At 39.9% G+C, this 21,912-nt stretch overlaps 1 protein-coding gene and 1 non-coding gene across 7 annotated transcripts in view; both read left to right on the forward strand.

Annotated features, from left to right (window-relative positions):
- DCAF6 (DDB1 and CUL4 associated factor 6) overlaps positions 1–21,912 on the forward strand; it is a 136,067-nt gene that overhangs the window by 68,043 nt on the left and 46,112 nt on the right. For 4 of the 6 annotated variants that reach the window (XM_027771257.1, XM_027771258.1, XM_027771259.1 and 1 more), the window contains one exon: positions 12,868–12,927. The exons of the other annotated variants lie outside the window; for them this stretch is intronic. In XM_027771257.1, coding sequence (XP_027627058.1) covers positions 12,868–12,927 — 60 coding nt within the window. The remainder of the gene's footprint in view (positions 1–12,867; positions 12,928–21,912) is intronic. 6 annotated transcript variants of the gene reach the window in all.
- Positions 4,066–4,172, forward strand: LOC114007571 (U6 spliceosomal RNA). The gene has a single exon (XR_003549179.1). It is a non-coding gene; the product is annotated as a U6 spliceosomal RNA (small nuclear RNA).

Raw genomic sequence — 21,912 nt, forward strand, 5'->3', positions numbered from 1 at the left:
CTGTCCATAGGTAGAGAAAATCCTCCTATACAATATATTTCTCAATTGGTTTAAGACAGCTAAAGATTCTTTCTGTTGCTTATGGTTGTAAGTTCTTAATCCTTGTTTTCGGCTTCAGCTTGCTGGCCCGGAGGCCACACATGGGGGTGGGGCGCAGAGCCCAGGAGGGCCCGCGCAGGACCCGCCCGGCATGAGTTTTAAGCCACCAGGTCCAGTAGGCGAACCGCGGTCGACTACGTGGGAGTTCAGCGACATAGCCATTATGCCAACTGCTGGTTCCCACTTCATTTAGCTTTTAAGAAGTATGTTTTTTCTAGACTGTTAGGAAATAGGACCGTAATTTATTTCCTAGACTTTTAGAAAATACTCCATAACTCATAAAGAAAAACCTTTCAGTGATGTTTTAAAAATACTGTGAATGGATAAATTGGCCCTCATCACACCACTGCGTGGGTTGGCTGAATTCTTGTCTCTGGCCCTGTGACTGGATGACTGTTATTTTGCTATTTTATGCCTAAATTTCCCAGTTTTTAAATTTTTTTAGATAGTGTGGTCCACCATAGTTTATAGAGCTGGCATAAGGATAGATTATGCGTTTTATATATGTAAAGTTTTTATACTTTTAGGGAGAGCGGTACGCGTAATTATGTACATGTAGCATCTTTTATTTACTACTTCAGAATGTCTTCCCATTATGTCCTTACCCCTTTTACTCGGAAAAGGCCTCTGCCCCAAACTCCTCCTTCTGGCCCAACACCCAGCAAAAAGCCAGGTACGGTGGTCTCTGCTTTTTCTCTGTCTCTGTCTCTTCCTCTCTCCATTTTCTCGAAATTTTTCTCTCTTATATATGTGGTTTTTTGTCTTTGTTTATAAATCTGTAGGTAGGGTCTCTTGCCTCTTACCTCTCCTTTCTCTTGCTGATTTCAGAGTCCATGCGCATCTGATGGGCTTTCCCAGCCCCTTTTGTGCAGCCTGCAGTTCTGATATTTTGTTTTTGCCTTTCTTTAATAAAATTTTTTCTCTTTTCATTGTTTTAGGGTGCTTTTGTCTTTTGTTTTTTTGTTTTGTCTTTTTCTCTTTGTTTCTTCTCTTTTACCTGAGTTTCTCACCTTGCTTCTCACCTTCCACACATTGAGTGTCTAGGCAGGTCTAGATGCACAGTAGGAAAACGTCTGAATACTTTAAACCCCAGAGCTCAGCCCATGTGCCCCTATTGCCCTGAAACTGTGAGGTCTTTGTACTATCCAGTTCCATTGACAAAAGTGCAGTTGCTTGCTGAAGATCAGGGAAAACAGTACTGCAGAAAAATTGCAGGCCTTCTTCCGCACACTTCTGACACTCAGAATCAACTCCAAGAAGGTTGGAAGTAACGCATAACCCATCAGATGACCAGAAATCACCAGCACAGAGGCACAAGTAATATGGGAAATCAAGAAAATATCTCTCCCCCGGGACCAGCAGTTAGCGTAATGGCTATATTGCTGAACTCCCACGTAGTTGACCGCAGTTCGAGTCCCAGACCTGGTGGCTTAAACTCACTCCGGGCGCGTGTGCGTGCGTGCCCAAGATCCCGAGGGGAGAAAGGAGAAGGGACTGCAGCGTAACCATCCCCCTGGGGGATGATTTCTCGCTTTCTGTCTCTCTGTCTCTCTCTGTCTGTCTGGCGAGCACACGTACCCTATAGCAAAAACCTCTCCAGAAAAAAAAAAGAAAAAAGAAAAGAAAAGAAAATATCTCTCCCCCGAGGGGAAAGAACAGCCTTTCGTCAGACAATACAATGGAATTCCTGGAAGTGTTAGATAAAGATTTTAGGATATTCATAGTGACACAGCTAACAGAGATGCAAGAGAAGAGAGACAATAAACTCCAGAAGTTTTAGGAGAAAAGAAACAACAAGTTGCAGGAGGTAAGAAAGTTCTTTTATGAGCTGAAAGAGGAAATATACACCATAAAACAGATTTGAACAGAACTGTTAGAGAAGAAGGCTGTAATTCAGGAAATCAAAACCTCCCTTGAAAGTATTAAAAGTAGATTAGATCATGCAGAAGACGAATCTCAGATGTAGAAGATAGAACGTCTGACCTAGAAAATTTTATCAAAAAGACTGAGAAAATAACCCCTAAAAATGAGAATTATATACAAGTAATACTAGATACCATTAGACGGCCAAACATCCGGGTAGTCGATATCCCAGAAGGTAAAGAAACTAATCAGGGCATTGATAATCTATTCCATGAAATCCTAGAAGAAAACTTTCCAAACCTAGGGAGGCACTCAATTATCCAGACCCAAGATACACAAAGGACCCCACATAGAATCAACCCAAGAAGATCTTCTCCAAGGCACGTCATAGCCAGATTGACCAAAACCACAGACAGAGACAAGATACTAAAATTGGCAAGAGAGAAACGTCAAGTTACTTTCAAAGGATATCCCATCAGGCTAACATTGGACCTCTCATCAGAAACAATGCAAGCAAGGAAAGAATGGGAAAATATATTCAAAGTATTAAGTGAAAAACAGTTTCAGCCAAAAATACTATATCCAGCAAGATTATCCTTGATGTGGGAAGAAAAGATAAAAACATTCTCAGATAAACAAAACCTGGAAGAATTTACCAACAGCAGACCAGCTCTTCGAGAAGTTCTGAAGGGAGTACTGTACCAGGAAAACTAAAGACAGACAAATAAGAGAACAAAAATGACCAAGAAAAAGCCAGCTCAGTGGGAGGGACAAGTTCTGAAATATCAATAATAATGTTGAATGTTAACAGATGTTAAATAATTTTGAAACATAAACTTTTCTCCCTTCCTGACCCCTTTGCAATTGGAAAATATTTGTGAGTATTCTTATTTTGTGGCAGAGTGGTTATTTGCATAAGTTCAGTAATACAATAGTATCTTTTGCTTTACACCAGAAATGGGATTCTTATGAGGCTTTGTGCAATTACAGACCAAACTGAGATTAACCTTTTTTTTTTTTCAAATAAGTTAGTTTATAGCTCTCTTTAGTAAAAGGGGAAATGGAGAGAGAGGGAAAAATTGTTTCAGAAGAAAATGCCTTCTCATTATGGCGGTTTAAGGTTACTAACATTCAGGGTTTGGAATGAGCCATTTATGTGTGTCAGAATCATCAGTGTGTGACTGATTTTAAGCCCCGCCCTTTTTTTCACTTCAGGTCCCCTGAAGTCCTAAGTTGCTGACTCCTGCTCAGAGTGACAGCAGCCCATGGGGAGGGGTTTTTCAGAATGTGCAGTAATTGTATCCCAGAACCCCACTGGAGCATGGAGTCAGCCTAGAGGGGTCAGGTAGGAATTGTTTTTTTCACTTTATGGCACAGTTTTGCCAATTGGAAAAAAAGTAACTTTTGTATCCCAAAAGGTTATAAAACATTGGTAATTATTTTTGACAAAGTGCTTTTCAAAACTGAGCCATATTGGGGAAAAAATCAGCACTTAGCTGATCTATAACAACCTCAGATCCCCTGCGCCCGTGACCCAGTGCAGTCACATCACAGTACTGTTCAAAGTGGAAGCATTTGAGCCATGTTTTAGTTTTATAAGTAGTTAATTAATCATTTGTGAACTGGCCTAGTTCCCCAAGCACTCTAGCTACTTTGAATAAAAGAATCTTAAGCAGAATGAGCCTCTTAGAACTTTAAGCATGGTAGTATGTTCCACGAACAACTTTGTATCTTTTTTATTCAATGCCATATCTGAAAAACAGGCAAGTAATGATAACACTGATTGTCTCTAAGTTTTCAGAACACTGTGATAGATGCTGTGATGATCCCTGTTTTATAGCTGGAGAAACTTAGCCAAGTTAAAGAGCTTACCTAAAGTTATAATACTGAGAGAAAAGCCATATGTAAGCCCAGGAATTCTGACTAAAGAGTTTTATTATTTACCTGTCAGGTTCTAATTATTTTTCTTTTTCCATAGTTGAGAAAATTTGATGTGAAGAATTTTTCTCAAGGCCAAAATTCAAATTTTTCAGAATGTGCAGTAATTGACCATGAGATACAATGAATTAGTACTGGAATGAGCTTTTGCTTAAAATGTGTCTCGTGCTCACCTCAGCAGCACACATACTAAAATTGGAACAATACAGAGAAGACTAGCATGGCCCCTGCATGAGGGTGACATGCAAATTTGTGAAGTGTTCCATATTTTTTTTCTGCTGAGACTTTACCCACAAGTGGGTAGGGTCCCCCTATATCCTGCTCTCTGTCTTTTTATTTATTTATTTTAATTTTTTAATGTTAAGTATTTTCTTGGCTTTTAGATCTTCCTCTTACTTGGTAATTCTCACCTTTCCTTCCTCCCATTTAGGAGAAGCAAAGATTCTATTGGAGCTGGAACTAGTGCTTTTGCGTGGCACACTTGTGCACCATGCAGTTTTCATTTTTTGATTTTTAAAATAAATAAACATGTTTTTAAAGTTTTTGTGTGATTTTTTTTTCCTTTTCCCCCTTTCTATGTTTTCTTTACCTTTTTCTTTTAACTTCAGCACTTTGCTGCTCATCCTCCATGCACTGAGTGTCTAGACAGGTCTAAGTGAACCAAAATCAAACACCTCAGTATTGTTAGGGTCAGAATGTTCTTCATTTCCCAGTGAATCTGCTGCACAAAAGAGAAAACTGGAACGACAGTGAGTTTGCAGGTCACCTCCTCCTGCACGCCTCTGAATGCTCAGATTGAACTTCAAGATATTAGGAAGAAATGTATGACCCATCAGATGACCAGAAATCACCACAGAGGAACAAGAAATACAAGAGGCCAAGACAATACCTCTCCCCCAAGGGAAAAGAATAACTCCTTTTCATCCACAGGCAGTACAATGGAGCTCATGGAAATGTCTGATAAAGAATTCAGAATATTTACAGAGACAAAGCTAACAGAGATGCAAGAGAAGAGAGACAGTGAATTCCTGAAGATGCGAGAGAAAAGGGCCAACAAGTTCCAGGAGGTGAGAAAGTTTTTGCATGATCTGAAAGATGAAATACTCACCATTAAAAAAGAAAAAAAATCAAATGGAACAACTGATAGAGATTAAGGCTGTAATACAGGAACTCAAAACCTCCCTCGAAAGTATTAAAAAAGCAGGCTAGATCATACAAAATATTGAACATCGGATGTAGAAGACAGAACCACTGGACGAGAAAAATCCACCATGAAGACTGAGAAAATAGCCCCCAAAAATGAGAATAATATACAAGAAATACTAGATAACATTAAATGTCCAAATGTCCGGGTAATTTGGTATCCCAAATGGTAAAGAGATCAATAATGGCATTGATAATCTATTCCATGAAATCCTGGAAGAAAACTTTCCAAACCTAGAGAGGCGTTCAGAGATCTAGACCCAAGAAATACAAAGGACCCCCAATAGAATCAACCCAAGAAGATCTTCTCCAAGACACATTAGAGCTAGATTACCAAAACCACAGACAAAGACAAGACACTGAGATTGACAAGAGAGAAACTTTAGGTTATCGACAAAGAACATCCCATCAGGTTAATAGTGGACCTATCATCAGAAAACTATGCGAGCAAGGAAAGAATGGCAAAATATATTCAAAGTTTTGAGAGAAAAACAATTTTAACCAATAATATTATACCCGACAAGATTATCCTACATATGGGAAGAAAAGACAAAAACATTCTCAGATAAACAAAACCTGAATTTACCAACACCAGACCAGCTCTCCAAGAAGTTCTGAAGGGAGTACTGTAGCAGGAAAACTAAATACAGACACACAGAAATAAGAGCACAAAAACAGCTAAGAAAATGGCCATCGTAATGGTAGGGACAAATCCGGAGTTGAGTATTATCTTTCAGAACATAAATGGAAAGATCGGACCACAACAGAAGATAGGTTAAGTACAGGAGACTGAACTGGTAAAATAAAATTTGATGACTTCCAACTAAAACATTACTGATTTTCTTCTATGCTTTGTTTTCCTGATTTGGAGATTTTTTGTTTTCTTTCAAGCTGCCAATAGAGTCATGTACCTACTGTTTGAACAGAATCCTAATCTGTTTCTTGGCTTTAAGTCTTAAGCAAAGTACTTCTAACATTTTAAAAACTTAATTAACTTATTTATTTACAATCACTCACTGTACATCAACCCAGTATACGAAATGAGATTTTTCCATCCAGAATACATTGTATATTGGTTCAATCAAGGATATTACCACATGTTAACATCAACAAATAATTTTATATTTCTTATTTCTTATATTTTGCCTTTTTCCCTCCCTTGATTCCCTACCTCTCACCCTCTGCCAATCCCCCCACTTCTGCCACACTGTCTCTGGTATTTACAGTTGTTTTCCATGCCTTTTTTTTTTTTTTTTCATTTTATTGATTCACAAAAGATCTTGATTCACTAAAGATCTTAATTTAAAAACTTTCAGTAGCAAGCACAGCTAATATATACATATCTATGAACACATGTCTGTCTTTAGGTGTAAACTTCAGAGAGTAAAGTGAACATCCTATAAAGTAGCACCTCACTGGGGCTATATAGCTTACTGTAGTCATTAAATAGATATTAATAGTTATTTTTAATGCATTTTTTCTTTCAAGAAAAGTAGTTTTAGTTTTAATAGATCAAACTCAAAAAATATTGAGACATTTGTTTAAAACTTAAAAGCCAGAAAAAGGGTAGGATTCAGTTCAAATAGTAAGTAGATGAACCTATCAGCAGTTCAAGAGAAGACAAAAAATCCTTAAATCTGGAAACAAACTATTAAAGAAAATCAGTAATGTTTTAGTCTAAAGTCAAAAAAATTCTATTTTACTAGTTCAAACTCATGTAATTAATCTCTCTTCTATTGAATTTTCAATGTTACTATGGTCTGATCTTTCCATTCAAACTCTGGAATTTAACATTCGACTCTGGACTTGTCCCTACCATTAGGCTGGCCATTCTCTTGGTTGCTTTTTGTGCTCTTATTTCTGTGTGTCTGACTTTAGTTTTCCTAGTATAGCACTCCCTTCAGCACTTCTTGGAGAGCTGATCTAGTGTTGGTAAATTCTTTCAGGTTTTGTTTATCTGAAAATGTTTTTGTCTTTTAGTATTCCTGGTTGAAATTGTATTTCTCTCAACACTTTGAATATATTTTCCCATTCTTTCCTTGCTTGCATTGTTTCCGATGAGAGGTCCACTGTTAGCCTGATGGGATATCCATTGAAAGTAACTTGACGTTTCTCTCTTGCCAATTTTAGTATCTTGTTTCTGTCTGTGGTTTTGGTCAATCTGGCTATGATGTGCCTGGGGTAGGATCTTGGGTTGATTCTATGTGGGATCCTTTGTATTTCTCGAGTCTGAATATTTGAGTGCCTCTCTAGGTTTGGAAAGTTTTCTTCCAGGATTTCATGGAATAGGTTATCAATGCCTTTAGTTTTTTCACCTTCTGGGATACCAATGATCTGGATGTTTGGGCATTTAATGGTATCTAGTATTATTTGTATATTATTCTCATTTTGGGGGGTTATTTTCTCAGTCTTCTTGGTGAATGTTTCTAGGTCAGAGGTTCTATCTTCTGCATCTGAGATTTGATCTTCTGCATGATCTAATCTGCTTTTAATACTTTCAAGGGAGGTTTTGTTTTTCTGAATTGCAGCCTTCATCTCTAACAGTTCTGTTTGATTCTGTTTTATGGTGTGTATTTCCTCTTTCAGCTCATGGAAAAGCTTTCTTACCTCCTGGAACTCATCGTCCCTCTTCTCCTGCATCTTCTGGAGTTTATTGTCTCTCTTCTCTAGCACTTCTGTTAGCTTCGTCACTATGAATATTTTCAATTCTTTTCCTCTTTCAGCTCATGGAAAAGCTTTCTTACCTCCTGGAACTCATCGTCCCTCTTCTCCTGCATCTTCTGGAGTTTATTGTCTCTCTTCTCTAGCACTTCTGTTAGCTGTGTCACTATGAATATTTTAAATTCTTTATCTGATATTTCCATAAGTTCCCTTGTATTCTCTGTGGAGGTAAAGGATTTATTCTTTTCCCTTAGCTGAGAGAGATTTTCTTGGTTTCTCATCTTTCTTGTGCCTCTGCAGTGGTGTCTGGTCATCTGAGGGGCTATACATTTTTTTCCTAGTGTTTGGATTTAAGTCTGAGCATTCAGTGGAATGCAGATGGAGGTGAACTGCAGTTTCTAAAAAGTACCACTTTTCTTCCTTTGCACAGCTCATTCAATGAAAATTGAGGATTAATCTGACTCTAAAAGTATTCAGATATTTGACTACTGAGCACCTAGACTTGTCTAGAAAAATCACTGTGTGGGCACTGAACAGAAGAGTGAGAAAGGTAAAAAGAAAAGGATAAAGAATTGGGAAAAAAAAAAAAGAAAAAAAAGAAAAAAATAATTTTTTAAAAAATTTGTGTCAAAAAGCGAAACTGCGCTAGCACGAAGGGGGCCTCTCAGAACTCAAATATAGATGGCTGCTGATTGGCTTGTCCCATCCCTATAGGGGATAGAAAGGTAGGGATTAGCAAGACAAAAGAGCGGCAGAGGGAAAGAAGTTTAAACATTTTTAAATATATGTATTAAAAACAGAGATGGAGAGAGACAGACAGAGTAGGGTGCTCCAGCCTGGCTCCTAGGTCGATCTGGGGAGCAGGAGGGTGAAGTCTGCACAGAGGGTCTCTGGTGGTTGTGGTCCCTGAATGGGGCCCAGAACTCAGGTACAGGTGGTTGCTCATTGGCTTGCCCTGGCCCCTATCTAGATCTGGGGGCAGGAGGTGAAGTCTGCGCAGAGCGTGTTCGGTGGTCATAATCCCTCTCTTAACGTTTTTTTTTTTTGATTTTGACTTATTAAAGCTTAAACTGCCTTTCTCGAAATTAGAAATATATTTGAAAATCCGAATAAATAAATAAATAAAATGTGCCTCTACCTTTAAATAATAATATAATTTTGACACTGCAAATAAGCTGACAAACCATACTGAATTTTATTATAAATTATCATTGAACTATATATTCAGGTTTTACTTTATGATGTTGCTTTCTGTAGTATGTTTCATAGAGAGAAGGAATAGAGTATGCAAACAGTTGAAGCAGTTAGCTTGAAGAAATAGTATTTTAGAAATTTTTTTAAAGATAGGAAACCTTAGTATTATATTTATGAATACCTGTTGGTGTAAAAACGTGTCACTTAAAATACATATATGATGGGGCCAACAGGTGGCACGGTAGTTAAGGGCACTGGACTCTCACATAACCAACCACAGTTCGAGACCTGGACCTGTTGGCTTGCTTTCTCACTTTCTATCTCTCTCTCTCTCTCTCGCTTTCTCCCTCTGTCCCTTTCTGGTCAAGTTAAAATAAATAAATAAAATTAAATGAAACAATTCTTTTAAAAAATGTGTATTACAGGAAAATACAATAAACCCTTTCCAGAATAGTTGCGTGGTCCCAGGACTATGAGTAGAGTGGAAGCAGTGACCCAGAAGTGCTCCTAAGGTCAGCTCTGTGGCCTGGTAGTTAAGCAGGTGGATTCTGCATGACCAGCTATGCAGCTCACATCCCAGACCCTGCAGCTTGAGAAGCACACTGGGCACTTGTGCGTGTGTGCCCAACATCTCAAAAGGAGAGAGATGGAGGAGAAAGGATTGTGGTGTGCCCATTCTTATCAGGGGGTGGTTTCTCTTCTCGCTCTCTATCCCTGTGTCTCTCTATCCCTGTGTCTCTCTATCCCTCTGTCTCCCTCTGGTAAAAACACACACCCTATTACAAAAAAAAGAAAGAAGGAAGGAAGGAAGGAGAAAAGAAAAGACTTTACAAACCTTTGTAAAGATTAGTTTTCAAGATGGAACAACAAATAATTCTGCAGAAATGGACAATATCTAGTTTTAATACTATATTTTTTTAAGGGAGAGTTTTGCTATAAGGCACATGTGCTCCTCAAACCATGGTCAACTGCATGGGAGTCCAGCAACATAACCATTACACCCTCTGCTGATCCCTAGTTTTAATGCTATTTTTGTGTCTCAACATAAACTTCAATATTTTAGATTCTTCAGATATCCAAAGATACACAATTCTGTGATATGACAGCATTTTGATCCTTAATTAATCTGTTTTCTGTCAGATTTCCTCCCTAAATTTCATTCAGAAAATAAAGTGATACATTTTTCTTTAAAAAAAAAAATTAGTTAGAACCAGCAGATGGTGTAATGGTTATGTGGCTGGACTCCCACGTGGTCAATTGCCGTTTGAGTCCTAGACTCGGCAACTTAAAATGCTGGGGTCATGTCCGTGCGTGCCCAGAACCTCAAGACGAGAATAGAGGAGAAGGGATTGTGGTGTAGCCATCCTCCTGGGAGATGATTTTTTGCTTTATTTCTCTCTGTCTCTCCAGTGAGTGCACACTCCCTATAGCAAAAATCTCTCTTAAAAAAAAAAAATCAGAGAGAAAGAGAGAGGTACAGTATCCCCAAAGGGTCTTGATGCCACTCTCTATCCTTCAGCCTGTCATCCAGGATCATGGGCACACATGCCCAGCAAACTCAGGGAGGTCACTGGGCTTGAACCAGCAACTTTCTCACATGGGTCTACCTTGCAGACCCTTGCGTTTTACAACTACATCATTACGCAGCCCCGAGATGTGCTTTATTTTAATAGGATATTTATATTCTATAATATTTGTGGAAGAATTAAGTACTTAAAAGATTGTTGGAGTGTATATATTAATAGTTTTCTTAGGGCCTGTAATTATTAAATGAGAGCACAATGAAACATATAAAAGATCCATAGGGATGGAAAATATCCCATAAGAGACTGTTGAGGAGGTTTTCTCATTCTTTATTTCATTGTGAGTCACATTTTTGTTGTGTTTTTCTTTGAAGAGTATAATTGCATTTTTAAGGATCAGCTATTTGTTCTTCAAAAATAGTGTTGACTCTGACTCTGAAATGGGTAAATTAGAAGTCTTTACAAAGGAAAGCATAGCTCGGATAGATTAGGGAACTACTTGAAATACTGTTTCCACTTTTTTTTCCATGTGTAGTAAAGATTTTTTTTTAACTATATGTTCTGATGAGAAGGCGGTAAGTAAGAATAAGTAAAAGCTGTTATTTAAGTAATGATCATGCTTTGTGAAAATCTAGTAAAACCAAAATCTGAGCAAAGGCTGACATTAGGAGATAATATCACCGGTCCCAGTAGCCGGGTTCAGACTTCTGAATATGCAAACGGAAGTGATGGGATGGTAGAGGCTGGGGTGACTCCAGGAGATACTGAAAACTTTATCTTGGCTATCCAGTTAAAGACAGTCTTCACTTAAAATACCTTCATTTGGGGGGCTTTCTTAAAAAATCTAGATCCCACATGGCCAACCATGTGATTGGAGACTCAGACGGGGCAGCTTGAAAAACATGTCGGAAGCATGTGCCTGCATGCCCAAAACCCTGAAAGAAGGGAAGAATGGAGAAGGGATTGCAGCGTGACCATGCCCCATTCGAGAGATGCTCTCGCCCTCTCTCTGTCACTAGCACTGGCGCGTGCCCTCTGGCACATGAGAAAACCTAAAACAAAGCCCTGCGTTTTGGGAAATGGAATGCCACATGGAGCAGAGACTGCTGCTGCATTAACCTTTCCATGAGCTCAGATACAGGCTCTTAGGAACCAGGGCATTCTGATGTTTGGGGGCCAGCTGCACGTGGTGTCCACATTGTCCCTTTCCTTGTGCCCTCACTGAGATCACGTAACCCACGCCAGGAAGGGGGAGGGGTCTCCTTCTGCTCCCCAGTGTCTTACATACATTACCAGCACCCCAGGCTGGTAAGAAGAAAGGAAAAGTTTAGGCCTTAAATGTTGCTAGTTATCCTCAGAACCAGGTTTAGAATCAAAACTCACTCCAGACCAGTGCTCTTTCTATCCTGTCATGCTGCCTTTATCCCAGTGTTTTTCTTTTATAAAATTTTTGCTATAGGGTGCTCACCAGAAAGGCAGAAAGAGAGAGACAGAAAGTGAGAAATCACCCCCCAGGGGGGATGGCCAAGCCGCAATCCCTTCTCCTCCATTCTCCTCTCGGGATCTTGGACACGCACGCACACGCGCCCAGTGTGAGTTTAAGCCACCGGGTCTGGGACTAGAACCGCGGTTGACTACATGGGAGTCCAGCAACATAGCCATTACGCTAACTGCTGGTCCCCCCAGTGTTTTTCAAACAGTAGAATCCATTTATAAAATAAATTCTTACCTAGAAACCTGGTATATCTAAAAGGTATAAGCAGAGCTGTTCTGTTTGAAGCCAGTCCGTGGTAAGCCTTCTCTTTGCCCCTCTTTTTCTTTTCCCACCGGGTATCTCTAAAGAAACCTCTACCTTCACAGAGGATAGTTTTCAGTACGCATAGCACAGCATAGCTTTAAGATTTCTATGTTCTGCACTGAGTATTGTTGTATAAACCATGGGGGGTTTTGGTGGTTGGTTTGGGTGAGCCCCTTCATCCCATGGTGCAGCAGACAACGCCTCAGGAAGTGTAGTGAGCATTCCATTTCACGCTTTGAGTTCTCCAAGGCAGGCTGGAAGGCATCTCACAGCTGGAGAGGGAGTTTGAGGAGCAGATACCTCTTTTCTAACTCACCTGCCTTGCTCCTCACGCCTGTGTGAAATGGATTTGATAAAAGGTGTATGCATGGACCAGAATGTTTTCTCAGCTCATTTTCAAAGCTGCCGAACGCTTGCCTGGAGTAACATGCCTCAGTGCGTGGCCCGCTGACTCGCTGCTTGGGAAACGCACCGCAGCACTCCTCCTGCCCCGCCCTCACGTTGGTTTCTTGAACTTAGAGATAATCGTGCATTGCTGTGCAGTTTTCTGCTGCTCATTTTTAAGTTGAAATCTCATTTTTGTTTCAGATTCTCCTTCTTCTGTGGTTAACAAACAGCTCGGATCCATGTCACTTGACGAGCAACAGGGTGCGTGAACAGGAGATGCGCTATGCCTCCATCCGTAGTTTACCGCGATGCATTCAGAGCGCTCGCTTTCTCACAGCATCTCATTGCGATGGTCTCAGAGTCAGTACTTGGTAGAGCGAACGGCCCTAGGTGTGGTGTGCGCAAAGGGCCTGCCTGCTCTGTATGAACTGTTTTCTGTGTGTGCTAGTTTATGCCTTTGGCCCTTTATGTCATCTTTGGGTTCTCTGCCTGGAACCTTATTGTAATAGACATAAACGATAATCCATTTTTAAAATTCTAGGTATTTATCAGAAAGTGTTATAGGACTGTGGGCATCAAGGTAGCATATTGCCTCATTGCTCATTTAGAAGAACTTACTGGAATATAGCAATGGTCTATACTATTCAATTGCTGTAGTAGTGACCCTTGGGTCTATGTCTCATTTACATGGTAGTCGAGCTCCTGGTAGCTTTTAATTATGAGGAATATAGTTGTATTTTCGTGTCCTAGAGATGGACACGAAAGCCACCAGTCAGAAGGGAAAATAGCTTTCATTTGCACTTTCCGAAGGAGGAAGGATGTGGAATGAGCCCAGAAGCTCGGAGTAGAGCCTGCTGAGATTAAACTGGTTACTTACTGATGAGTGTGTGATATGACAGCATTTTGATCCTTCATTAATCTGTTTTCTGTCAGACTTCCTCCCTAAATTTCATTCAGAAGATAAAGTGATACAATTTCTTAAAAAAAAAAAAAATAGTTAGAACCAGCAGATGGTGTCACGGTTCTGTTGCTGGACTCTCACGTGGTCAATTACAGTTTGAGTCCTAGACTCAGCAACTTAAAACGCTGGGGTCAAGTGCGTGCGTGCCCTTGATAAAGTTTTTTTTACTAGCAGGTGAAATACAACATGTAGAAGGACTTGTAGCAGAAGACATCCTGTTAAGAAGGAGCACCAGTGGGGCCAGTAGTCGATGTAGTGGTTAAGGTGCTGTAATCCCATTTGGTCGATTGCAGTTCGAGTCCCAGACCTGGCATTTTGAAAATCACATGCCAGGTGCATGTACACGCATGCCCAGTGTGCCCAAAATCTCAGGAGAAGAATGGAGGAGAAGGGGTCGTGGAGTGGCCATCCCTCTGGGTGGGGGTGATTCCTCACTTCCCACTGTCACTCTCTGATGAGCATATGCACCCTATGGCAAAAACCTAATTTAAAAAAAAAAAAATTAGCACAGATGGTTTATAATCTCACCTTAGAATTCCCTGAGATGTTCTCATTGTGTTTTGACAGAAGTTTAGTAATTTTAAGTCAAGAACACCTTAAAATGATACTCTTCTCTATTTAAAAAGGCAGTTGATTGCCTAAAAAGATTTTACATATATTTCTTTCAAAAATAATTTTTTTTAAAAGTTAGCACTAAAACCAAAAATTTGGTTGGCTCAGTGTTTCCCTGTATAAGATGACTCATTCGTCAGCAGTAGTGGAGAAATCCAGTATTACTGTACTATGTGTTTGGTGTGAAATGTATCTGGTTTTTAACTGTCCTTTTAGAGAAATACACTATATTTTTTTAAATATTTATTTATTTAATTAATTCCATTTGTTGCTAATTATTTTTAAATTTTGACCAGAGAGGGGTAAGGAGAGAGAGAAAGGGAAAGTGAGAAAGCAAACCTCCAGTTCCGGAACTTGAACCGTGGTTGGCCATGTGGGAATCCAGTGCTCTTAACCACCACGCCCCCTGCTGGCCCCTCAAACTATATTTTAAAACAAATATGCAGAAACTTAGAAGCAAAAGTTGTTTTTAAAATGAAGAAGTTTCTTTTAAAACAAAGAAAATTTCTTTGGTACTTCTGGTCTTAAACGATTCTTTGCAAACCTCAGATGACAACTGTTTTCTGTTCTCAAGGGAGGAAAAAAGGGTTGGTAAGTGAATTTGAGAATCAAGAAATTAGGCATGTTTTATCTGTATGTATTTATTGTAGAGGTATTAACTCTGAAGAAAACTTATGTCGAAGTAAAACACAATTAGAGCATCATATTATAGTAAATCGGACCACTGTTTACTCTCCAATCAAATCATCTTCATTTGCAGGAATGTATTAATGTAAACAGTGTATCACCACCAGAGAGTCTGTAGTCAGGTTCATATTGTATATGATTGCTAGAACAGTTTCCATAGGGTCATACTCACTGTCGTATTTAATGCAAGCTGGTACACACTGATCATTTATACCTGATAGGGGTGGGAACGGAAGAGAAGAGTCGAGGCTAACCCAGACTCTCACACTGGTGCCCAGGGTCAATGGCCGTTCACTGAGGTTAACGAGGTTAGAGACGGAAAGCAAGAGGTTTGTTTTTGATTTTTGGAGAGGTTCGCGTGTTAGTTTGTTGCTTTTTTCCATGCAAAGCCTGGGTACCTTTTCCTCACATCTTGGAGATGTGGGAAGAGAGGTCAGGCGTGGTGTGGGTTTGGCAGAAACTACACCATATAGGCCATCATGCTGTAGCTCTGTGGTAAGATCTCTGAGCACAAGTGTTCTCATGGTGTGAGATACATTCCCATTAGTTAGATCCCGAGTCTCACATGCCTTTCTGTTTAGCAGCTTATGTCTTTTAAAGTACCGGGCACTCCACGTGCCAGGCTCACAGTGCCTAGTTTCTGCTACACATGTCAGGAGAGGCTGCCACTACCTGGTCTCTCCCGGACTGATGCAGTGAGCTCACAGCCACTCAGGCTGGAGGCCTTTCCACCAGCAGCCAGAGCGAGGCTTTTACAAATGGAAATATAAACATTCCTCTGCCTAAAATATCTTAATTGCTTCCCTTAGCTATTCAGAGCAGCTCAAAGCAACTCATACCTTGGCACATAGGCCCAGTGTGCCTTGGCCTGGCCCCTCTAACCTCACCGCACCCACTCTCCCCCACTGTCCAACCTCTTGGTGAACAGGCGCCTTCAACTCTCCTAACACTCTGACCTTCTCCTGTTCACAGCCTCCATCCATGTGCTCCCCCGTCCAAAAATGACTTCCCACTACACAGCTTCCACTCTTCAGATTTCACTTAGATAACACTTCCCTCTAAGCGTACAACCTCCCAGTCTGTCCTGGTTCCCTCCTCTTTCTTTGTGACTAATTTGCCTTCTTTGCATTAGTCAGATTTTTAATAATTTTTTAGGAGATTTTTATCTAATATTTGCCTTTATCCATATTTACTAAATGCTTTTATTCACTGTAATATACTCAGTGCTTAAAATAATGATCAGTTGCATAGTAAACAATTTTGCTGAATGAGTAGGCAAGTTAATTATTTAAGAAGTGAGGAACTATAGAAATCATGTCAGGGCCAGCAGGTGGCATGGTGGTTAAGGTGCTGGACTCCCACGTGGCCAACCATGGTTTGAGTCCTGAACCTGGGGGCTGCTTTCTCACCTTCCCTCCTTCCCTGTCTGTCTGTCCCTCTCTGGTAAGCATACATACCCTATAGCAAAATTTAAAATAAGAGTAATAAATAAAAATTAAATAAATCTTTATAAAAGTTATTTCAGCTTAGAGAAACATGATCAGCTTTACATGTGGGAAAGGTCATTTCAGCAGCATTATAGAAGATTTGATCGGAAGGGAGTGTGATTCAAAACAGCAGGAGCATATAAAAGTCATTATTTGTTAATTTTTTTCTTTTAGAGACAGGGTCTTGCTGTGTTCCCCAGTCTACCTTCAAATCTACAGTCTTCCTGCTTTAGCCTCCCAAATAACCCGGCTGAGAGTGGGCAGATTCTTAAAATATTTTTGAGGCAGTATTAACGAGCCTTGGAGACCATTTAGTTAGAGGTGAATGAGAGAATGATATTTAGGTGATAAAGCATGAGCCATCAGCCAAGACAGATTTCAGAAAGAACAGTTGACTATGGGAGAGAAGGAATGTGAGGGTATTTGGGGTTTTGGTTTCTGGTTTTATATTGAGTTTGAAGTCTTTTTGGAGTAATCTAATAAACACTTAGATAGCTCTATGTTTCTCGAAGTCACCAGAGAGGTCTAAGGTGGAGATAAAGATTAGGAGTCATCCTTTTATTTATTTATTTAACTTTATTTAAATTTGACCAGAGAGAGACAGAGTGAAAGAGAGAAAGAGTAAGTGAGAAAGCAAGCTGCCAGATCTCGGACTCCCTGCAGTTGGCATGTGGGAATCCATTGTCCCTTACCACCACGCCACCTGCTGGCCCCAGGAATCATCCATTTTTTTGTAAAAGCTTGTTGTCATAGGATGCATGTGCTTGCCAGAGAGAGGCAGAGAGACAGAGAAATGAGAAATCACACCCAGGGGGGATGGCCTCCCTGCAATCCTTTCTTCTCTGTTCTCCTCTTGAGATTTTGGGTGGGCATGAATGCACATAGGCTCAGTGTTTTTTTCAGGCCGCCGGGTCTGGGACTCTAACTGCGGAGTTGGCCATTTGGGATCCAGCGTCTCAACCACCATGCCACCAGCTGGCCCAGAAATCATCAGTTTATAGATAGCGGTTGAAAGTGTGAGAGTGGGTGAGATTTTTTAGGGGAAGAAGATAGAGTACAAAGAGGAGAGTTTGCACCACAAAAAGCAAGCAAAGAAAAGAATCCTGCTGAGGAGTCTGAGAGGAGGCAGGTGGAGCAGAGAGCCAGGCCCAGAGCTGTGTGAGCGACGCCAGGCACCAGAAGGGCCGAGGACCAGCGTTTCGGTTTGGCAGACCACGTGGGTCATGGGCTGTTGTGACATCACGGTTTGACTGAAGTAGAGGCAAGAGCAGATAGCAGTGACTTGAGGAAGATTGGGGGGGGGGAGCAGAAGACAATGATGGGAAATGCTGTTGTATAACTCTTTCCATAGCTCAATTATGAATGAAAGAGAAAAGGTGGTATCGTAGGGTGGCTGTACTTTCAAATTGAGTTTGTTTGTAGAATAGAGCAAGAGTATTTGTTAACAATGTAGGGTATAGTTCCCGTCTCCAGAAACACTGTAGTTGGGTCATTGGAAACATGATGAAACACTTTGGCATAGAAAAATGCATCACGACTCTGTTAAAGACTCAGTATTTCAAGTTTTGGACCTTTATCAAGATTCTTTTTCTCAGTTTTACTCTAGAATGGAAACATTGGTACATTTAATAGGTTTTTTTTAATATAGCTGATTAATGATTATGAAAAGCACATTTCAATTTTTTTTATTCTTGCAGAAAGAAAATAAGACTTCTAAAAATTAATAAGTTAGTTAGTGGCAGTTTACTCACCATCTTCCAGGTGCCTAGGTGCTTTTACATGTTGAATTCCCTTAGGAGTTCATATATTTCTTTATTTGCCAGGAATTCCAAGGATAAAAATGTTACTAATAACATTTTTAAAATTGTAATGTTGTGCACATTATTGAACTGGTTGATTGAAACCAGTGTTTTTGCTTATTTATCTTGAACTTTTTTTTTTTAGGAGAGATTTTTACTATAGAGCATGTGCACTCACCAGAGAGACAGAAAGCAAAAAAATCATCTCCCAAGGGGATGGCCATACCACAGTCGCTTCTCCTTCATTCCCTTCTCAGGGTCTTGGGCACACACATGTATGTGCCTGGCATGAATTTTAAGCTGCCAGGTCTGGGACTTGAACCACAGTCTACTACATGGGAGTCCAGCGATGTAACCATTACATCATCTGCTGGTCCCTATTTATCTTGAACTCTTAACAGGATCTCAATTTGATAAACAAAAGTATATTTTCTCTAAACCTTTAGTCATAAATATAGCTGCCTTGTTGACTCAATAGTTTTGTTTTTCTTCTTTTATCAGAATACTTTTTTAAAGAAACAAAATGATAGAGAAATAAATGTATAGCATGTACATTGTTTTTAATCCTATCTTGTAAACTATTTTCTGGTGTTCTCTGAATTCAGTTTGCAAACACATTGATGACCTTCTGTGCTAATTCTGGACAAAGCAAAACGATTCAAACAAGCACAGTGGGACCTGCCGGCGTTTTTGTGTCGTTTGAGCGATATGATTCAATGGGCAGTTTTGCTTTTCCTTTTTATTTACATCTCTGATTTGTTTTACACTTACTGTACTAATAAGCAAAATCTTTTGACATAGATTTATCTTACCTTCTTATATTGTTAAAATAAAACTTATACATTTTTCTTTTTAAAAATATTTAGGCCAGTAATTTCTCTTTGTAATTTTTTAAATTTATTTATTTAATTTTATTTGTTGCTATCATTTATCTTTTTTAAATTTGACCAGAGGGAGACAGAGAGAGAGAGAAAGTAAGAAAGCAAGCTGCCAGGTCTGGGACTTGAACCACAGTCAGCCATATGGGAGTCCAACACCCCAACCACCATACCACCTACTGGCCCCTGTAATTTGTTTTTTAAAAATCTATTACTGGGTCTGGCAGGTGATGTGATGGTTAAGGCACTAGATTCCCACATGACTGACCACAACTCAAGTCCCAGACCTGCAGCTTGTTGTCTCATTTTTCCTCTCTCTCTCTCATCAAATTAAAAATAATAATAATAACTAAAATATTTTAAAAGATCTATTACTGTTCGAGAGCAATTAATTTTTGAGACAGTATTAGAAAACAGTTTCATCTGAGTTTTAAATTTTGGTCATGGGCTAGCCCGTAGTGTGGTAGGTAAAGGGGCTGGATTCCACATGGCTCACTGCCTGGTTCAAGTACCAAGCCCGAAACCTGGAGAAACGAACCTCAGCATAAAGAGAGGAAGAAGTGGAGAATGGATTGTTGTACGACCCTCCCCCATGGGGAGAGCATTCTCACTTTCCTTGTCTCACTGTTTCTTTCCTGTAGCACATGTACCCTCTGGCAAAATTAAAAAAAAAAAAAAAGGTCATGATTAAAATGAGTTTCTTTATGTTCATTAAATGATGGTCATTAAGTGGAAGTTGATAATGCTGTTACGTTTGAAACTCGGGCCTCTAGGTAGTTGTGCCTGTCAGACATTCACTTTCTTTTTTTTTTTTTTAATTTACTTTTTTTCTTACTTTCTATTTAATATTTTGGATTTAGGGGCCACAGGTGGTGTGGTGGTTAAGGGTGCTGGGTTCCCACATGACCAACCGCAGTTCAAGTCCCGGACCTGGTGGCTCGCTTTCTCACTTTCCCTTTCTCTGTCTCTGTCTCTGTCTCTCTGATCAAACTGTAAAATAATAATAATAATAAATAAAGTTAAATAAAATAATTCTAAAAAAAACTTTGGATATAAAGAAATATAAATGCTAATTTGTTGGCTTTAGAAATGTAAATGTTACCTATTCCCTGTGTATCATTTTACATAAGCAGGCTTTTTTCATCTTAATAACGCATTTATCTGTAGACTTGTGGATAATCAGAAACAGTGAAAAAGATTTTTACTAATTTTACTAGGGTATTTTGGGAAATAGGAAAATTGGACCTGTCTTGCATTAAATATGCATCCCTTAAGATTTGTCCTCTTAGTAATTTATCTTTTTTTTAAAGAATTATTTATTTAATTTTTTAATTTATTCATTCATCTTATTTGTCAATTTGACCAGAAAGAGAGAGAGAGAGTGAGAAAGTAAGCCACCAGGTCCAAGACTCGAACCGTGGTCGACCATGTGGGAGTCCAGCGCCCTTATCCACCATGCCACCTGCCGGCCCCCTCTCAGTAATTTATCTTGATAGTGTTATATCAAGTGATATTTTAAATAGCCATTAACTGTACATTGAAAATTCTAATTTTTATTAAATGCCTAATGATTAAAGCCTGCTGCGTCAGTAGGAAACACAAGTTTAATATCCACCACCCCAGACCACATCTGTAGGTACTGTATTTTAAATTCGAGTGAATTTTTGGAATGGGGTAATTAGTAAACTGATTTCACTTTATCCCCAACTACTTGGTCTACATTCTTTCCATTAGTGATAGATTTGATCTTTTGGAGGTTAATTTCTACTTGATTTTTGTTCTACTTTTCTGCTAATAGAGTCTATACTTACACCTCTAGTTCAATTGTTCTGTAACTTAGAAGGCTATGATAAAAATAGCTCCTATGTGGCCAGCCCTGTGTTAAGAAATTTACATGCATCACCTCATTTTTGACCCTTAATGAGGTGACTGCTATTATTATCCTCATTTTACCAAGACTCGAGGAGATATATAAAGACAAGTGAAATGAGTGTAGGGCCGTGTTTGTAAGACTACTGCGTTTGATCAGAAGTACTTAAATGCCTAGGACCTTGGGCCAAGTGCTGTGCTGGGTGCCAGAGCGCATGGGTAATAGAGCTATTGCTCTCCGTGCTAGGGGCCTGGCGGTGCTAAGTCGTAACAGCAGCAGCAGCAGCACAGACACGTAAGGTTTCGTCTTCTCTATACCGCACATTGCTGCGAGCAGTCTCCATATGTCCATTTACCTAATTTTGCCTTATGTAGGAGGACTGTCACTGTCCTCACTTTCCAGATGAGGAAGCTCAGGAAAGAGAGGGTCGGGATTGTCCTAGGTCACACAGCCAGTAAGTGTAGGAACCTCGTTTCAGACCCAAGCAGGCTGGCTCTGGCGTCTGTGAAGGCAGAGAAAGAGGAAATGGCTATGTCAGTGTGTGAGTGTTAGGAAGGGAGGCAGCAGGGTGCAAGGAGAACGTGTAAAGAGTGAGCCTTTTTCCCTTCCGGTAGGAAGCCCAGTAAGACATTCCTGAGCAGGGGCCACTGAGCTGAGGCCTGAGAGAGTCTGAGCAAGCCAGGCCAAGGAGCAGGAGAGAAGTGCACGGGCCGCAGACACGCCGGGGGCCTGAGGTGGCCGTCGGGAGGGCCAGAAGAAGCCCCGGGTGGCTGGACAGCCGTAGCTTCCTGGGCCCACACGGAGAAAGAGCTTTTGGATATTTTAAGGTTTGGGATTTTATTTTAAGAACAGTGTGAAGCTAATGATGGGTTTAAAATAGGGAGTGTGGCCTGATGTTTGAGTAGAGTGGAGAACTGATCAGACTAAATCAGTTATGAGATTCTCCTGATAA

Source organism: Tupaia chinensis, unplaced genomic scaffold, assembly GCF_000334495.1.
Source record: "Tupaia chinensis unplaced genomic scaffold, TupChi_1.0 Scaffold000198_1, whole genome shotgun sequence".
NCBI lineage: Eukaryota > Metazoa > Chordata > Mammalia > Scandentia > Tupaiidae > Tupaia > Tupaia belangeri.